Source organism: Grampus griseus (genome assembly GCF_964374135.1).
Source record: "Grampus griseus genome assembly, chromosome: 6".
NCBI classification, from domain to species: Eukaryota; Metazoa; Chordata; class Mammalia; order Artiodactyla; family Delphinidae; genus Grampus; species Grampus griseus.
Genome location: NC_139000.1, coordinates 43,801,253 through 43,822,138, shown reverse-complemented (window position 1 = coordinate 43,822,138; position 20,886 = coordinate 43,801,253). Strand labels below are relative to the sequence as shown.

Here is a 20,886-nt window from a genome sequence, read left to right as displayed (position 1 = left end):
ATGACATAGAATGCTATTTCAGATAGGTTTACTAGGAAGAGCCTCTCTTAGGAGGTGACATTTGAGCATAAGAGAGGCAGCCACGTGGCTACCCGAGGAAGAACATCCTCGTGTGGGAGAATAGCAAGTGTCAAGGCCCTGAGATGACAGTGGGTTGGGATGGGACAGGATAATGGGGTGGAGTACAGTGAGCGAAAGACGAGAGGGGTGGGGCAAGAGGACAGGGAGATGGCGCCAAATCAGGTCACGAGCCCTTTGCAGGCCATGGAATGGACATGGGGTATTATTGCAAGTGTGAGGGAAAGTCATTGGGAATTATTGGGAATATTTATGGAGAATAACTCTGACATAGTTTACAATGATCACTTTTACTTCTGTATGGAAAATAGACTGTAGAGGAATAAGAGATGATAGTAGCTTGAATCGGTTCGGGGCCGTGGAGATGGTGGGAAGAGGTCAGGTTCAAGAGCTGTTTGGAAGGATTCGCTGATGGGTTTATAGAGAAGGAGAGCAGCTATAGATGCTCTGGTGTGGGGGAGACTGAGAACCCTGGGCATGAGCGGCCTTGGAGGGGTCAGAGCAGGTGGAGATCAAGTGTTTTTCTTGGGAATTAAGTTTGAGGTGCACTTTTAGGCATCCAAACCATGCCAATCCCTATCTTAAAACCCTTACATGATTTTTCATCGAATTATGATAAAGTTCAAAATTTTTTTAAAAAAAAAACATGGCTTATAGGAACATTTACAGTCTGGCCCCCGTCTACCTCTCCAGTCTCATCTCTTTCCATGTTTCTCATCTCCCCCCACCTCTTGCATCTGTATCCTCCAGCTGTACTGAATTTCTTTCAGTTCTTTGAACACTCCAGTCTCTCTTTGATTATTCCGCACGCTTATCGAAAATAAACACATCCTCTTTATCCCCTGCTCGCCCTCTCGCTAGTCAACGTATATTTGGGAGCTTAGATGTCATTTTCTCTCGGAAGTGCTCTCAGCCTTCCCACGCTTCCCCCGACTGGTTTCCATGTTCCCACAGTACCCTGAGAACCCCTGTTATAATACTTGTGTTTTTGTAAAAAAAAAAAAAATTTTAATAAAAATTCCTTGTGTGTCCGTCACACAGACTGGAGTTCAAGGACTTGAGCACAGTGACATTGCTCTGGCCAGTATAATAGCCAGAATATAGTAAGTGCTTGATAAAACTGTTTTAATGCCAGGAGGATAGATTGAAAGCCTAAAACTAGGTTAGAAAGATTAAAAGTAGTGGAGCAGAGCCAATGGCCTGAACTGCAAGGTGCTGTGAAAATGGAAGGAAGCAGGAGAGAAGGATATGTGGTTTCAGACCCAGATTTCCAGAACCTGACTCGGTTTTTGCATCTGAGTAATTTAAGAATGGTTAGAACTGTGGCACATGCAATGGGCCATACATGTAAAGGCAAGCTTGATCTTAGTGTCTCAGAAATACCCAGTAAGTTTCAGAGACTGATTACCCTTTAGCAACATGGCTGGGTAATATAGCTGGAGCCAATTCTGCAAACACTAAGACAAGACATGTAGAGATTCCTTAAAGGAAACAAGATTGTTTTTGTTGGCTTATTGGTTTTACTTTGTTAAATGTTTTTAGGACTGAAAGTTTCTAATTCAAAATGTGTTAGGGTTGGAAAGATTCAAAGAGGATCACAAAATTTACAAATGAGAGAAATGTGGTCCACTAAACTAAATTCATAGATCATCCAGTTACCCTTTGGCTGCTCTGTGAAATTCCTTTTCTTTTAAAAGACTAATATTTTAAAGAGAAACTTTAACTTCACAGCAAAATGGAGGAGAAGGTACAGAGATTTCCCGTATACCACCTACTCCAACACATACACAGCCTCCCTCAGTATCAATATCTACCTCCAGAGTGGTCCATTTGTCACAGCTGATGAACCTACATTGACACATCATACACCCTAGATGTATAGTTTACATTAGGGTCCACTCTTACTGTTGTACATTCTGTGGGTTTGGACACATGTACAGTGACGTGTATTCATCATTCTAGTTTCATACAGAGCATTTCCACTGCCCTAAAAATTCTTTGTGCTCTGCCTATCTGATCCTCAATCCCTGGCAACCACTTATCTTTTTACTTTCTCCATAGTTTTGCCTTTTCCAGGATGTCATATAGTTGGAATCATACAGTGTTTGGCCTTTTCAGATTGGCTTCTTTTACTTAGTCATATGCATTTAAGGTTCCGCCATGTCTTCTCCTGGCTTGTTAGAGCATTGCTTTTTAGTACTGAAGAATATTTCATTTTCTGTGGCACCACAGTTTATTTATCCACCTACTGAAGGGCATCTTGATTGCTTCCAAGTTTTGGCAGTTATGAACAAAGCTGCTATAGATATCCCTTTGCAGGATTTTGTGTGGACATAAATTTTCAACTCCTTTGGGTAAATGCCAAGGAGCACAATTGCTGGATTGTATGGTTAAGAGTATTGTTTAGTTTTGTAAGAAACTGCCAAGCAATCTTCCAAAGTGACTGAACCATTTTTTTTTTATTCCCACCAGCAATGAATGAGAGTTCCTGTTGCTTCACATCCTCACCAACATTTGGTGGTGTCAGTGTTCTGGATTTTGGCCATTCTAATAGGTGTTTAAATCTACATTTCTCTGCTGACATATGATTTGGAACATCTTTTCATGTTCTTATTTACCTTCTGTATATCATCTTCTTCAGTGAGGTGTCTGTTAAGGTCACTGGCCCATTTTTTAATTGGGTTATTTTCTTATTGTTGAGTTTAAGAGTACTTTGTACATTTTGGATAACATTCCTTTATCTTTTGCAAATATTTTCTCCCATTCTGTGGCTTGTCCTCTCATTCTCTTGACATTGTCTTTCACAGAGCAGAAGTTTTAAATTTTAATGAGGTCTAGCTTTTCAGTTACTTCTTTCATGCATTATGTCTTCAGTGTCATATCTAAAAAGTCATCACCATACCCAAGATCATCTAGGTTTTCTCCTATGTTATCTTCTAGAAGTTTTTTTTAGTCTTGCATTTTATATTTAGGTCCATGAGCTATTTTGAGTTAATTCTTGTGGAAAGTGGAAGGTCTGTGTCCAGATTCTTTTTTTTTTTTTTTTGCATGTGGATGTCCACTTGCTACAGCACCATTTGTTGAAGGGACTATCTTAGGTCCATTATATTGCCTTTGCTCCTTTGTCAAAGATGTGTTGACTATACTGCCTCAATTTTTTGATGCTCAACTATGAGTAGAATTTTAGGAACTGGATTTATTCTCGTTATCCTCTTATTTGAGTATATTCTGTACAACAGCCTTTCTTCTAATATTTTCTATTTTCTGATGTTTCTTTGGTATTAAGTGGGACATCCTTAAAATTTTGTAAGTGAGAAATGATCTTCTGTCAAAATTATATTATGGTAGATGTGATCCGTTCTAACAAAGTTGGAATACTGGTATAAATACATAGGAGTAAAACATGGTGATTCATAGGAGGTCATTTGACCGATGTGCCAGAAAATAACTGGACACTGTTCTCTTCTCCTACACCCCATCCCTGATCTCCAACCACCAGCTGAGACCCCCAGCCACAAATGTAAAATATTCAAATCATTCTAGCTATCCTTACAAGGATGAATTGCCCTTTCAAGTTTGCCTAACCTATCTCTCCAGATAATGAAGAGAATCATCATCTCATTATTTTGTAGTAATCTATTTCACCATTTTTTTTTAAACCAAGGTCATCTTCTGTAAACTGTTAGGAACACTGATGCCTCCTATGAATGTGGAGGCATCCATTTGTTACATATTTTATCTTCTTCAACCTTCATAACAATTCTCTGCATTCAAACTACAAATCAGATTTCAAGAATTTAGGTAACTAGAAAAAGTCATACAACTGGCAGGTAGCAGAGGTGGAATTTAACCTTTCCTCTGCCTGATTCACCTAGCTAGTATCCCTTACTTGCTATGCTGAGTTTGGTGGTGTTGAAACGTACTGGGCTTCCTTGGAAATTCTGGAAAGTTCATAAATTGAATAATCATTCTTGGATAAATGTACATTGGATCTATTTTGGCCAGGGATATCTTTTTTTTTTAATGTGTGTGATAACAAAGGTTTTGAAGTCCATCAAAGTGGCCCATAAATATAGTAGTAAATGTCTGAACAAAGGTTTTGAAGTCCATCAAAGTGGCCCATAAATATAGTAGTAAATGTCTGAGAACTTCCCTAGCTTAATTTAGATCTTCTAAAATCTGTGAAGGCATCTTCAGTTTTGGGGTCACAAAATCTCTACTTCATAGATCCCAAGGAGAGCCCATCAGCTTATGGGCTCACAAAAGCTCAAAGTCCTCTTGCTTCAGGTAGCCCTGAGAACGAAAGGTTAAAAAAGATCTTCTCCAAAGAATTGCAAGAGAGAGTAACACTATTGTCTGAAACTGCAAAGGAGAGAACTAATCCTAGGTACTTCCCAGTGGTTCCCAAGTGTGGTTGACCCTTGAATAGCACAGGTTTGAACTGCACCAGTTTACTTATATGTGGAATTTTTTTCAGTAGTAAATACTATAGTACTACACAATTCGCGGTTGGTTGAATCTGTGATGGGGAAAGGCAGATACAGAGGAACCATGCATACAGGTGGCCAGCTATCAGTTATACGTGGATTTTCAACTGCGTGGAGGGTCAGCGCCTCTAACCCCTGCATGGTTCAGCTGTACTGAGAAGCAGATGGCAGACCTATGGGAAGTGATGACTTCATCAGAAATGGAGCAGGACCAACAATGGTGTGAGCTGTTCCCGGTGGTGTGCTGGGTGACCTTCCAACAGCTCGTGAAAGCTTACTGTTACACATTCAGGAATTCTGCAAGCATGGTAGCTTAAAACTGGCCATGATGTGAGTATTTACACCATGGAAATTGGCAAACACTAGAAATAAGAGATTTTCTTTTCAATGAACTGATTTACCAGCACGTCATTGGCTCTTCAGTAAAGAAGTGAGCTCCCTGTTATTGAAACTGTTCAAATAGAAACTGATGATTTGCTAAAAGATGTATTGCAGTAAGTGGAATAAGGAAACATTAGAAGGCCTCTAAAGTCTTACCCAACTAGGTTCCGCCTTGTCACTTGAATGTACTGATCACAGTGCTAAGACCAGTGAGATTTCTATTATTTGAATTTCTTTACTGGAGCTATACTGTCCAACATCCACTCCTAATCTGCTCCTTATCTGAGTCTGCAGTGTTTTGCCCTCCCCTGAGCCCTTTTTGTTTTAACTTTTAACAGAAGAGTTTCCATAGACCATAGGGCTGCTTGGTTTTGAATCCTAATTCTACTATTGACCAGCTGTTTGACCTTTGGAAGGTTAGCTAGGCTAAGTCTCATGTTCTTTAGCTGTTAAAAGCAAATGATAAAAGTACCTCTCTCCAGTAGTTGTTCTGACTCTTAAATGAAGCTAGTTCATATAAAGGGATTAGTACAATTCTTGGCCATACTAAGAATCTCCTACATGTCAGTTCTATGTCCACTTAAGAGGGTAATGATTCTATTTTTTTCCCATTTCTTAGAGCTTTTTGACTCCAAATTTTACAAAAAATTCCAAGCGTATTTTTACACTTAGCTAACTAGATATGTTTCTGAATTTGTCTATAAAACAGATTTTTAAATTTTTATTTTTATTGAAGTATAGTTGACTTACAACGTTATGTTAGTTTCTGGTATACAGAATATATATAAATTATTTTTCAGATTCTTTTCGATTATAGGTTATTACAAGATGTTGCATATTGTTCCCTGTGCTATGCAGTAGGACCTTGTTGTTTAGTTTACATAAAGTAGTGTAGGGAGAACCTTCAAGGTGGTGGAATGGTAAGACGTGGAGATCACCTTCATCCCCACAAATACATCAAAAATACATCTACATGTGGAACAACTCCTACAGAACACCTACTGATTGCTGGCAGAAGACCTCAGACTTCCCAAAAGGCAAGAAACTCCCCACGTACCTGGGTAGAGCAAAAGAAAAAAAAAAAAAAAAACCACAGACAAAAGAATAGGGACAGGACCTGCACCTCTGGGAGGGAGCTGTGAAGGGGGAAAAGCTTCCACACACTAAGAAGCCCCTTCACTGGTGGAGACGGGGGGTGGCGTGGGGGAAGCTTTAGAGCCACAGAGGAGAGTGCAGCAACAGGGGTGCAGAGGGCAAAGCGGAGAGATTCCCGCACAGAGGATTGGTGTCGACCAGCACTCACCAGCCTGAGAGGCTTGTCTGCTCACCCGCTGGCCGGAGTGGGTGGGGGCTGGCAGCTGAGGCTCCGGCTTCGGAGGTCAGATCCCAGGGAGAGGACTGGGGTTAGCTGTGGGAAGACTGCCTGAAGGGGGCTAGTGCGCCACAGCTAGCCGGGACCTGCCTAAGAGGCAAGAGACCATTGTTTTTGGGTGCACAAGGAGAGGGGATTCAGAGCACCACCTTAACAAGCTCCAGAGACAGGTGTGAGTCGCGGCTATCAGCGCGGACACCAGAGTTGTGCATGAAACACTAACGCTGCTGCTGCAGCCACCAAGAAGCCTGTGTGAGAGCACAGGTCACTATCCGCTCCCCTCTGGGAGCCTGTGCAGCACGCCACTGCCAGGGTCCCGTTATCCACAGAAAAGTTCCCTGGGAGAACACATGGTGTGCCTCAGGCTATTGCAACATCACACCAACCTCTGCCCCTGCAGGCTCGCCCTGCATTCGTATCCCTCCCTCCCCCTAGCCTGAGCTACAGCCCCCTCAGGCGACCTACATGCAGAGGCAGGGCCAAATCCAAAGGTGAACCACAGGAGCTGTGTGAACAAAGAAGAGAAAGGGAAATTTCTCCCAGCAGCATCAGGAGCAGTGGATTAAATCTCCACAATCAACTTGATGTACCCTGCATCTGTGGAATACCTGAATAGACAGCAAATCATCCCAAAATTGAGATGGTGGATTTAGAAGCAACTGTAGACTTGGGGTTTTCTTTCTGCATCTAATTTGTTTCTAGTTTATGTTTATCTTAATTTAGTATTTAGAGCTTATTATCATTGGTAGATTTGTTTATTGATTTGGTTGCTCCCTTTTTTTGTATATATATATATTTTTTTTCTCTTTTTGTGAGTGTGTATGTGTATGCTTCTTTGTGTGATTTTGTCTGTATAGCTTTGCTTTTACCATTTGTCCTAGGGTTCTGTCTGTTGCTTTTTTTTTCCTAGTATAGTTTTAGCACTTGTTATCATTGGTGGATTTGTTTATTGGTTTGGTTGCTCTCTTCTTTCTCTTTTTATTTATTACTTTTTTATTTTTAATAATTAAAAATTTATTTTAATAACTTTATTTTATTTATTTATTTATTTTTCTTTCTTTCCTTTTTTTTCTCCCTTTTCTTCTGAGCTGTGTGGCTGAGAGGGTCTTGGTACTCTGGCCAGGTGTCAGGCCTGAGCCTCTTAGGTGGGAGAGCCGAGTTCAGGACATTGCTCCACCAGAGACCACCCAGCCCCACGTAATATCAAATGGCAAAAGCTCTCCCAGAGATCTCCATCTCAAAGCTAAGACCCAGCTCCACACAACGATCAGCAAGCTACAATGCTGGACACACCATGGCAAACAACTAGCGAGACAGGAACACAACACCACCCATTAGCAGAGAGGCTGCCTAAAATCATAATAAGTTCACAGACACCCCAAAACACACCACCGGATGCGGTCCTGCCCACCAAAAAGACAAGATCCAGCCTCATCCACCAGAACACAGGCACCAGCCCATCCACCAGGAAGCATACACAACCCACTGAACAAAGCTAACCCACTGGCTGCAGACACCAAAAACAATGAGAACTACAAACATACAGCCTGGAAAAAGGAGACCCCAAATGCAGTAAGTTAAGCAAAATGAGAAGACAGAGAAATACACAGCAGCTGAAGGAGCAAAGTAAAAACCCACCCAACCAAACAAATGAAGAGGAAATAGGCAGTCTACCTGAAAAAGAATTCAGAATAATGATAGTAAAGATGATCCAAAATCTTGGAAATAAAATGGAGAAAATACAAGAAACATTTAACAGGACCTAGAAGAACTAAGGAGCAAACAACCAATGATGAACAACACAATGAATGAAATTGAAAATTCTCTAGAAGGAATCAATAGCAGAATAACTGAGGAAGAAGAACGGATAAGTGACCTGGAAGATAAAATAGTAGAAATAACTACCACAGAGCAGAATAAAGAAAAATGAATGAAAAGAATTGAGGACAGTCTCAGAGACCTCTGGGACAACATTAAACACACCAACATTCGAATTATAGGGGTCCCAGAAGAAGAAGAGAAAAAGAAAGGGACTGAGAAAATATTTGAAGAGATTATAGTTGAAAACTTCACTAATATGGGAAAGGAAATAGTCAATCAAGTCCAGGAAGTGCAGAGAGTCCCATACAGGATAAATCTAAGGAGAAACATGCCAAGACACATGTCAATCAAATTATGAAAAATTAAATGCAAAGAAAAAATATTAAAAGCAGCAAGGGAAAAGCAACAACTAACATACAAGGGAATCCCCATAAGGTTAAGAGCTGGTTTCTCAGCAGAAACTCTGCAAACCAAAAGGTTGTAGCAGGACATATTTAAAGTAATGAAAGCGAAAAACCTACAACCAAGATTACTCTACCCAGTAAGGATCTCATTCAAATTCGACGGAGAAATTAAAACCTTTACAGACAAGCAAAAGTTAAGAGAATTCAGCACCACCAAACCATCTTTACAACAAATGCTAAAGGAACTTCTCTAGGCAGGAAACACAAGAGAAGGAAAAGACCTACAATACCAAACCCAAAACAATTAAGAAAATGGTATTAGGAACATACATATTGATAAGTACCTTAAATGTAAATGGATTAAATGCTCCAACCAAAAGACATAGACTGGCTGAATGGATACAAAAGCAAGACCCACATATATGCTGTCTACAAGAGACGCACTTCAGACTTAGGGACACATACAGACTGAAAGTGAGGGGATGGAAAAAGATATTACATGCAAATGGAAATCAAAAGAAAGCTGGAGTAGCAATTCTCATATCAGACAAAATAGACTTTAAAATAAACACTATTACAAGAGACAAAGAAGGACACTGCATAATGATCAAGGGATCAATCCAAGAAGAAGATATAACAATTGTAAATATTTATGCACCCAGTATAGAGCACCTCAATACATAAGGCAAATGCTAACAGCAATAAAAGGGGAACTCAGCAGTAACACGATACTAGATATCAATTACAGGAAAAAAACAGAAAAAAATACAAACACATGGAGACTAAACAGTACACTACGAAATAACCAAGAGATCACTGAAGAAATCAAAGAGGAAATCAGAAAATACCTAGAAACAAATGACAATGAAAATACCACAACCCAAAACCTATGGGAGGCAGCAAAAGCAGTTCTAAGAGGGAAGTTTATAGCAATACAATCCTACCTCAAGAAACAAGAAAAATCTCAAATAAACAACCTAACCTTACACCTAAAGCAATTAGAGAAAGAAGAACAGAAAAACCCCAAAGTTAGCAGGAAAGAAATCATAAAGATCAGATCAGAAACAACTAAAAAGAAATGAAGGAAACAATAGCAAAGATCAATAAAACTAAAAGCTGGTTCTTTGAGAAGATAACCAAAATTGGTAAACCATTAGCCAGACTCATCAAGAAAAAAGGGAGAAGACTCAAATCAATAGAATTAGAAATTTAAAAAGGAGAAGTAACAACTGACACTGCAGAAATACAAAGGATCATGAGATGTTACTACAAGCAACTATATGCCAATACAACAGACAACCTTGAAGAAATGGACAAATTCTTAGAAAAGCACAACCTTCTGAGACTGAACCAGGAAGAAGTAGAAAATATAAACAGACTAATCACAAGCACTGAAATTGTGACTGTGATTAAAAATCTTCCAACAGGGCTTCCCTGGTGGTGCAGTGGTTGACAGTCTGCCTGCCGATGCAGGGGACATGGGTTCGTGCCCCGGTCCGGGAAGATCCCACATGCCACAGAGCGGCTAGGCCCGTGAGCCTGTGCTCCGCAATGGGAGAGCCCACAACAGTGAGAGGCCCGTGTACCGCAAAAAAAAAAACTTCCAGCAAACAAAAGCCCAGGACCAGATGGCTTCACAGGCAAATTCTATCAAACATTTAGAGAAGAGCTAACACCTATCCTTCTCAAACTCTTCCAAAATATAGCAGAGGGAGGAACATTCCCAAACTCATGCTACGAGGCCACCATCACCCTGATACCAAAACCAGACAAAGATGTCACAAAGAAAGAAAGCTACAGGCCAACATCACTGATGAACAAAGATGCAAAAATCCTCAACAAAATACTAGCAAACAGAATCCAACAGCAGATTAAAAGGATCATACACCATGATCAAGTGGGGCTTATCCCAGGAATGCAAGGATTCTTCTAGGATTCTTCAATATATGCAAATCAATCAATGTGATAAACCAAATTAACAAACTGAAGGAGAAAAACCATATGATCGTCTCAATAGGTGCAGGAAAAGCTTTCGACAAAATTCAACACCCACTTATAATAAAAACCTTCCAGAAAGTAGGCATAGAGGGAACTTACCTCAACATAATAAAGGCCATATTTGACAAATCCATAGCCAACATCGTTCTCAATGGTGAAAAACTGAAACCATTTCCTCTAATATCAGGAACAAGATAAGGTTGTCCACTGTCACCACTGTTATTCAACATAGTGTTGGAAGTTTTAGCCACAGCAATCAGAGAAGAAAAAGAAATAAAAGGAATCCGAATCAGAAAAGAAGTAGTAAAGCTGTCACTGTTTGCAGATGACATGATACTATACATAGAGAATCCTAAAGATGCTACCAGAAAACTACTAGAGCTAATAAACAAATCTGGTAAAGTAGCAGGATACAAAATTAATGCACAGAAATCTCTTGTATTCCTATACACTAATGATGAAAAATCTGAAAGAGAAACTAAGGAAACACTCCTATTTACCACTGCAACAAAACGAATAAAATACCTGGAATATACCTACTTAAGGAGTCAAAAGACCTGTATGCAGAAAACTATTAGACACTGATGCAAGAAATTAAAGATGATACAAACAGATGGAAAGATATACCATATTCTTGGATTGGAAGATTCAACACTGTGAAAATGACTATACTACCCAAAGCAATCTACATATTCAATGTAATCCCTATCAAATTACCAATGGCATTTTTCACAGAAGTAGAACAAAAATTTCACAATTTGTAATGGAAACTGAAACTATCCCGAATAGCCAAAGCGATCTTGAGAAAGAAAAACGGAGCTAGAGAAATCAGGCTCCCTGACTTCAGACTATACTACAAAGCTACAGTAATCAAGACAGTATGGTACTAGCACAAAACCAGAAGTATAGATAAATGGAACATGATAGAAAGTCCAGCGATAAACCCACGCACATATGGTTACCTTATCTTTGATAAAGGAGGCAAGAATATAAAATGGAGAAAAACAGCCTCTTCCATAAGTGGTGCTGGGAAAACTGGACAGCTACATTTAAAAGAACGAAATTAGGGACTTCCTTGGTGGCACAGTGGTTAAGAATCCACCTGTCCGTGCAGAGGACATGGGTTCAAGCCCTCATCCAGGAAGATCCCACATGCTACGGAGCAACTAAGCCCTTGCGCCACAGCTACTGAGCCAGTGTGCCTAAGCCCGTGCTCCGCAACAAGAGAAGCCACCGCGATGAGAAGCCCATGCACCGCAACAAAGTGTAGCCCCCACTCTCCACAACTAGAGAAAGCCTGCATGCATCAATGAACACCCAGCACAGCCAAAAGTAAATAAATAAATAAATGTATTTTTAAAAATGAATGAAATTAGAACACTCCCTAACACCATAGCCAAAAATAAACTCGAAATGGATTAAAGACCTAAATGTGAGGCAAGACACTATAAAACCCTTAGAGGAAAACATAGGCAGAACACTCTATGACATAAATCACAGCAAGATCCTTTCTGGCCCACCTCCTAGAGAAATGGAAATAAAAACAAAAATAAACAAATGGGACCTAATGAAACTTAAAAGCTTTTGCACAGAAAAGGAAACCATAAACAAGACGAAAAGACAACCATCAGAATGGGAGAAAATATTTGCAGATGAAGCAACTGACAAACGATTAATCTCCAAAGTATACAAGCAGCTCATGCAGCTCAATATCAAGAAAACAAACAATCCAAAAATGGTTAGAATACCTAAGTAGGCATTCCTCCAAAGAAGATATACAGATTGCCAACAAACATATGAAAGGATGCTCAACATCGCTAATCATTAGAGAAATGCAAATCAAAACTACAATGAGGTATCACCTTACAGCAGTCAGAGTGGCCATCATCAAAAAATCTACAAATGCTGGAGCGGGTGTGGAGAAAAGGGAACCCTCTTGCACTGTTGGTGGGAATGTAAATTGATACAGCCACTATGGAGAACAGTATGGTGGTTCCTTAAAAAACTAAAAGTACAACTACCATATAACCCTGCAATCCCACTACTGGGCATATAACCCTGAGAAAACCGTAATTCAGAAAGAGTCATGTACCACCACGTACATTGCAGCTCTATTTACAATAGCCAGGACATGGAAGCAACCTAAGTGTCCATCTACAGATGAATGGATAAAGATGTGGCACATACATACAATGGGATATCTCAGCCATGAAAAGAAATGAAATTGAGTTATTTGTAGTGAGTTGGATGAACCTAGAGACTGTCATACAGAGTGAAGTCGGAAAAAGAAATACTGTATGCTAACAGATATGTATGGAATCTAAAACAAAACAAAAAAAGGTTCTGAAGAACCTAGGGGCAGGACAGGAATAAAGACGCAGATGTAGAGAATGCACTTGAGGACCCGGGGAGGGGGAAGGGTAAGCTGGGACGAAGTGAGAGAGTGGCATGGACATATATACACTCCCAAATGTAAAATAGATAGCTAGTGGGAAGCAGCTGCATAGCACAGGGAGATCAGTTCCATGCTTTGTGTCCAACTAGAGGGGTCTCATAGGGGAGGTGGAAGGGAGATGCAAGAGGGAGGAGATATGGGAATGTAGCTGTATATATAGCTGATTCACTTAGTTATACAGCAGCAACTAACACACCATTGTAAAGCAGTTATACTCCAATAAAGATGTTTAAAAAAAAGAGAAGTGTGTATCTGTTAATCCCAAGGTCCTAATTTATCCCTGTCCTGCCTCCCCCCTTTAGTAACCATAAGTTTGTTTTCTAAGTCTTTGAGTCTGTTTCTTAAAACAGATTTTTTGTGTATTTAATTCTGCTTTCTTATTAATGTTGTAGAGTCAGAGATGCAGTCTTATGAACCACTTTATCAATGGAAATGAGCAACAGATGTTTTCAATGTTAGCAGACTATTGGCAGCATATAAATTGGCAGTTCATTGGAGACCTTAAGAACCTGGAAAAGTTTAAAAATAATGACACTGAGGGTTCCGACCCACCCCCTAGTCTGAAGAAAATGGTGGTGAGAGCATAACAAAGGTGTTTATTTTGGGTATAAACTGTTCTTTCATTTAGCAAACATTGTGATATGTTTATAAAGACACAAGAGAAGTAGACACACCCAGAGTGGTTTATAAGCAAAAGAGCTCATAACCCTGGTATGGAAGAGGCCTTTTCTAGAACTCACAGGATAATCTCTCTAAAATTTCATTCCTGAAAAGAATAAAAGTTTTTATTGATAAGGAAATGAGAGACCTAGGTAGTAACCATTGTTTCTATAGATATTTGCTATTTTGTGTCCTTTCTAAATAGTTTGTCATCTGTGCATAGACCATTATTGAAATACAGGACATTATTCAGAGCTGAAGGTGCCTATATTTACTCTAAATATTTGTCTTACATATACAGTGCACGTATTTGGTTTTCATCAGCTTTAAGTATGCCGGAAATTTCTGACTGGCCCCTTTTGTGAATACCAGCCTCGGGACTATATGGGGTAACACAATTCCAGAAACTAGTCTTCAGAGATCTGTGCCAGAGCAGGAATTAACATGGAGGCTGAGGATGAGGAAATCATGGCTAATACGTGTTCCTTCTGCCTTTGGGTAATGCTGTAACATAGATTGCCGTCAAGTAAATAGAGCCCAGTTTAAAGAGCATTTTGATCAGGCAGTGAAGGAAATGACTAATTCCTTTTCATTTGGGCTGCATTGACTGGCGTCAGTATTTTCTGTAGTTTTTGCTCTTTGGTTGCCTTGAGCTTATGAAACAAGTCTGGACTACTTGAAATGGGTATTAAGAATCTAAAGATAGGGTCCTCGTTTAAGGGTCCACTGATCTTATTACTCATTTTCCAGAAACACCCCTGGCTCTGATCATCTTTTTTTTTTTTTTCTTTGACGTTTTAGCTACCTGATATATTAGATTATCCAAATGAAAGTATCAATTGGATATTTCCCCTCCTTCCCCTTCTACCAATACCATGTTGGCAGATGGAAAGAAAAAAAGTGGTTCAAAAATATTTAATGGTGAAGTCAGATTCAACAGAAGCAGAGGTGGAAGAAAGAAACCTAACTGCTCCACTTTGAACACACATGTTTTCCATACACGGTGGGTTTTCTTCAACTTTCATAATTACAATTTCAGGCAGCATCCCTCCACTCCAGGACAGTTATCCACGTGTGGGTGACCCATTTCCTGTGCATTTCCTTCCTCCCACCCACCTCTTGGCCACATTAATGCTACTTTGTGTCACAAACGATACCACAGGTGGCCAGAGCAGGTTTTGAAAAAGAAAAGAGTGAAATGGAAACCTGTGAGGGTTGCTTTGTGTTAAATTAAAATATTTGGTGAGGAGAGGCCCAAACTCTTGGCTAGAATGAGACTTCCGAAAAACATGGGCATTTTGTAAATCTACACTGTTTCTTTCATGATCTGTTAACCAAGCATTAGCTGGTTAGATATCTCTGACGAGGTTGGAGGAGCAAGCATTTGGCAGATGTGAACTTGGATATAAAGTGGAGAATATGCCCTCCCTTCTGGTGTGTAATCGATAAGCCAATGTTGACTGAAATCCTAGATCAGACTTGGTTTAATGCATAGTCTTCTAGAGGCTTACAAAAGAGACAGAATTCACACACAAGATTCAACACTCAACCACAGTTCAGCAGAATTCAGTAAGTTGGGGTTGGACTGTGTAAAACAGAATGTGTGTTGGGTGTGTGGTGTGTCGTGTGGGGTGTGTGTGTGTCTGTGTCTGTCTCTCTTCATTCCTAAGTTCAGGGAAGGGGAAGAGCTAGCCAAGTGGGAGGCAGTAGGTCCTGAGCTGTGCTCCAAAAACTGGGGGAGAGAGGGGAGAGTGGAATTGGATCAGTGTAGTAATAGATGGTGGTGCAGGGCCTCAAGTGCCGGAAAGAAGTCAAGAAAGTGACAGAAAGTTACAAATGTTCATAAAATATATAAGCCCCTACTTTCAATGAAATTGATATTATCTGTGATGAAAACTGGGTACACCATTTGTTAGAATGAATCCATAAAACTACTCAAGTGTGTTTATGATGTTCGACAGAGGTATTAGAGGTATCTGCCACTAGTTAGCATTTGATTTTGAGGGGTAAAGTTTGGAAAGAGGTGAGCTTCCATTTAGGTTGTACTTAAAATAAAAGTCAAGTCATGGCTGCAAAGCCTGGGATGACCTGACCTCTGTTGCCCATTCTGATCTGCTACCTTTTATGCCATTTTCCTGCTCATCCACTAAGCTTCAGCTAGACCCCATCTTCTTTCTCTTTCTTCAATGCACAAATCTGTTTCTCACCTTATGGTCATTGCATTTGCTGTGTCCTCTACCACGACAAGGTCTAAGCTCTTGGGCAAGCCGGCTCTTTCTCATCAGTCATATCTCAACTCACAATTCACTTTCTCAGAAACTGGGATCTTTTCTGTCCATCCCCCCGCAGAGAGGTGTGTACTCAGACAGCTCAGCATTGACCGCCATATTACCCTCTTTAATTCCTTTAAGACATAAGGAGTGTTCTGAATCGTCTTCCTTGTTTTCTTTACCATCTGTGTTTCCCCTTTAGAGAGGTCATAAGGACAGGGACCTCATCTTCCATGTTCACTGCCATATACCCCAACATGTAGTAAGTGCTCAATAAAGTATGTGTTAGATGAGTCAGTGGCAGTGGGGTCTCCATTATGCTTAGAGCATGCAGATCTCATGTTCTCTTCCCCTCTTGAAGTGCTGAACTGTTACGAAGCAGGAGGGAGATAGTGAATGTTGTGGACCTTGCGTTGCCATGGCAGTAGGCTACGGCACATCCCTTTTCCTTTGTTCCTCTGCTGAGCCTTAAGAACCTGGAAAACACCACTCAGAGGGATATTTCATAGAGATGGACTTTGAAGGGGTAATTGTGTGGGTTGGACGAATGCTAGTCAATTATATCGGGAAGAACTGCTGGTTTAATTTATTTATCGATGTGTTTGTATGTCGTAGCCATTGTGGAATGAAATCACTACACCTAATGAGCTAAGATTCGATGCCTCTTCAGCCTGCCCTTCGAAGCCCTCACACACATTTTCCTGTGCCTGTCCCCTGTCCGGACCCTGCACTCTTCTCTCCCTTCTCAAAGTAGCACTGAATAAGTCTGTTGGCTCCCTACAAATTATGAGACAACACTCATTGTTAATTTGCTGAAAGAAGTTTGAAGAAACTGTTATTTCTTCTCATTAATGGGTTTCTCACAGCAGTGGCACACCTCTGGCTGGCACTGTACAGAAGCTGCTGAGGCTGTTTTTACAGCCAGGCTTTTCTAGGTGCCTGTTTAAGAAACGATAAGCTATATGTTCTTCAGTTATCTAGTTTGGGTTTATAAATGAAATGCTACAGTGCCTTTTTATGTGTCATTAATACATGCTAACAATAAAATGGGTGCCCCCGTTATTCTGCTGTGGAGGTATACTTTATTTGTCATGTTTCTCCGAAGGTATTAGAACAGGGCAGAACTGGCAGGAGAGATTTCTGTCTTGCTTTCCTTCCCCACATCTGTCCTTCCTCCCTTCCCTTGTTGTCATGTTGGAGATCTGCGCTTCTACTTGAACAGACAATCCGCCAAATTCCTGTTAAGTTAATGCCTTGTCTTAAGAAGTAAGTGATTTTCCAGCCTCCTCACTATTTGGTAATCTGCAACGTCCAGTTCTCCCTCTTACACCTCTAGCACTGCAGTGACAACACACATCCCTGCCAGTCAGACATGAACATCGAAGGAGCCTGGAAGAGAGGCTACACGGGAAAGAACATCGTGGTCACCATCCTGGATGACGGCATTGAGAGGACCCATCCAGACCTGATGCAGAACTATGTGAGTATTTGCTGTGGTCTGAGCTGCTTCCCTCCTGGGAAACAATGGAACTCATGTTAGGATGCTCCACAAGGGGGAAAACCACTGAAAAATGCAGCCAGCGGGTACAGTAGGCTCTGCGTGTTGCTCCCATCTTATAAAGGATGCACTCTTGGAGGACAGGAAGCAGGAGGTAAGGCTATCCCGCTATCCGCTTTTGTGTGCCTTTGATGTTCTGATGACAAAATGCAGGTGATAAGGTAGCGGAAACCGGTTTCCAGCACCCTTCCCTTGTGCTGCTGACAACATCCACTCTTCTCAGCAATTCATCCATGCAGCCAGATAGCACTCCTTGTTTCCTTTATGGAGAAAGCGTGCTTAGAACCCTTCTCAAGTTATTCTGCGAGTCTCTTTCTCTCTCTGCCTCTCCCTTTTTAAACGGCAATAATGAAGAGCCTCCCAGAAGTCCTTAGGAATCAGTCAATTCCCTTGCTTAAGAAAGGACTGAGATTCCAGGACTCAGAACATAAGGTGAGCCCAAGGTCAAAGAGCGAGTGAAAGGGCTGAGACTCAGTACTTCCATTGAAAACCACAGTCTTGATACCCAGTGTCCACTGGACACTGGGGTCGGTTTCTGTCCCTGGGGTCCCCTATACCACTGTGATATTTCCTGCCTGGAAATAGGTCAATGACCCCTCCCTCTTCTACTCTCCAAACGCCTCCTTTCCATCAGCTTCTCCTCCCTAAGTTTGGTTAAAAATACCATAATTATCTCCCAATATGCCATTCTCTGCTCAAATTTGTTTCTCATGACACCTTGGTGTTCTCCCTGAAATATCTCTTTTGTTACTTAAGAGCCTGCAGTGACTCCCTCTTATCCGCAGATGCAGCTCTCTGATTTCTGTCAGGGCTCAGCAGACACTCCTGCTGGATGCCACTCACACCAGTGCCTCCTAAGCTCTTTTCTGTAGACGACTGCTTCCACTAGAGCACTGGTTTATCACCGCACACCCACTAGGACTTCAGTCACTTTGACCTATGTCCCTCTCTGTTCCTTCATAACTCCTTTTAATCCCCCAACTTTGGTTGTAAGAGTTTTCCTATATTGTATTTCATGTTGTTATTGAAAAAAATGTCAGAGTTGGTGGTCTTCTCTCAGCTTACAAGTTTCCTCTCACAGCCTTGAAAATACAAGCAGCTCTGAATCATAATGAAGCCAGGAGTCATACTGATCCTTAAGGAGGAAAGTCAGGGGCCGGGGTGGGAAGCTTTGCTTCGTGTTTACGGAAGGTGCCCACAGAAAACCCTAGCTATAACTGGGAGGACCACATCCCCTCAGATTTTTCTCTTCTCTCTTCTCTATTCATCATCATTAAGGGAGCAACGTCAGGAAGCCCAGCCCATCTCACGGTGCCCTGAGTTTGTGGAGAGTTCTGAGAGGGGCCTGGCCCATAGCTTCCTGTTGCACATTAACACGAAGGACTCAGCATCCTCGCAGGCCTGCTGCCTTTCTCTCCTCTTTGCTCCCCGGTAACTGGTGGACACAGCAGTGGCCCATTGTCCTGGACTCACTCAGAATGGACATACTGTCCTCTTGAAGTCTGCTATTTCCCCCCCACACCCCCGTCTGTCTGTCGCCCTCTCTCTCTCTCTCTCTCCAGCATGGGAAGACATGGTTTCCCTGCACTGTGGGAATGACTCCCTGTATCTGTCTCTCTGACCATCTCTCCTCTGGCTTCTTTCTCATCTGCCACTTCATTTTCTCATGAAACCATTTAGGTAGCGATGGCCATATATGCTCTCCAGTGTTTATTTTTCATTTGCTCAGTCTCACTTATTGCATGACACTTACTTTCTCTTAGTTTTCCTTTTGCCCTCAAACCTGAAAAGATTCTCTTTTTATCTTTGCAAATAAAATACTTCCAAGTCACTTCCTTGACACATCAGAAACTACCACTGGCTCACACAGCCACCCATATTTCTGACCTTACGAAGACCTTCACTCAGGACCACCCAGTATCACCTTATACTTTTATCAACTTTAACTGCTTTGTCTCTCAGTATTCTACCCTGTTGCCCTTTTTGTTTCAAAAATTCAGCTAAGAAACTTCACAAATCAATTTTTACAATGAAATGTTGAAACAATTTCTCCTAAATTAGATGATTTTCCCTAAGGTTGAAAAACAGAGAGAGAGAGAGAGAAGGAACTGCAAGTTCATTTAGTTCTCATTTGTACAAGACACTTGATTGGCTGCCCTTACCCTGCCTCCAAGCACACTCAGATAAACTTGTGTCTCTTCACAGAATGGAATTTTAGAGCTAAAAAGGAACTTCAGTTCAGCCTCCTCATTTGATAGGGTAGACACTGAGGCCTGAAGACTAAAGTGAGTTAGCCCAGGTCATATAAAGAACAGAACTGTGGCTGTCCACTTCCTAGCAAAGAAGTCTTTCTTATCGTATGCAATGCAGTTTTTACAGGGTGTTCCTTCTCCGCACTGCATAGAAATGCATTTGATTAAACACAAAGAGCCTTAACCTAAATGTGATTGCATTCTTTACCTTTTTCACTTTTTTCTCCCTGGAAAGAAAGTTCTCCAGAATTCACCTGTGCAATTACCAGTACTGGCGCCCTTTTGATTCCCCTAATGTTAGAGCTGGTGAAGAGTAGAGAAAAGCACATTGGATGGGGTGGCTGGGTTCCAGTCTTAATGCCATAGGCAATTCGTTTCATGCCTTTGGCCAAGTCACGTAACCTGTCTCGGGCTTCTGTTTCCTTATAAGTGAAATTGCACAGTATTATCCTTCATGCTGTAATGACTGCTGAGGTGGGCTGCTTTGTATGTTCCTTCGTACGGGAAGCAGAGACTTATCACCTTTATATGTCACATGTGTTTTGCTTACTCCCCCCAAACATTTCAGACTCCGTGTACTTTCAGTTATTTTCAGAAACAAGAGCCTTTGATAAAGACAGAAAACAAAGATAGCATTTACTTTCACTAAAACTGATAACAGAAATAAATCATCATAAAGTATCAGAAAATTCAGAACATCCTAAATTAGTTCTATCTATGGTGATATAAATTTAGATGATGGAACAATCCATTAATTTTTTTTTTTTAGTAATTTGAAGATTTTTCACAATCATTTAAAAAAGCAAACAAATAAATTCAGCTTTGGTTTCAGAGAAACTTCTGCTTCATTTTGGAACTTTGACATATAACAAAATTTTGAGCATTATTTTGGTTGGGGCAAAAGACCATTTGGTGTTAGTACGAAGTCTTGAATTGTAGACCCTTTTATAGTAGATAAAACATCTGAAACCAGACAAATATTGCCTAATAGAGGTCCCAAGATACCTGATATAATAGATTTCTAATGATGATTTTTAATTGGCTTGCCAATTATTTGTGAATGATTTCTGTCTCCAAAAATCTTTGAATTGTGATAAGGAATTTGCACACTCAAGAAATGAAGTAAGGAATACAGAGAGAGTCGGCGAAG

At 40.8% G+C, this 20,886-nt stretch overlaps 1 protein-coding gene across 2 annotated transcripts in view; it reads left to right on the top strand.

Moving 5' to 3' along the window:
* The window catches only part of PCSK5 (proprotein convertase subtilisin/kexin type 5), a gene marked incomplete at its 5' end in the record, with an annotated part of 316,630 nt that overhangs the window by 101,902 nt on the left and 193,842 nt on the right, over positions 1-20,886 (top strand). For both annotated transcript variants that reach the window (XM_082655960.1, XM_082655961.1), the window contains one exon: positions 17,263-17,406. In XM_082655960.1, the coding sequence (XP_082512086.1) occupies positions 17,263-17,406 (144 nt within the window). The remainder of the gene's footprint in view (positions 1-17,262; positions 17,407-20,886) is intronic.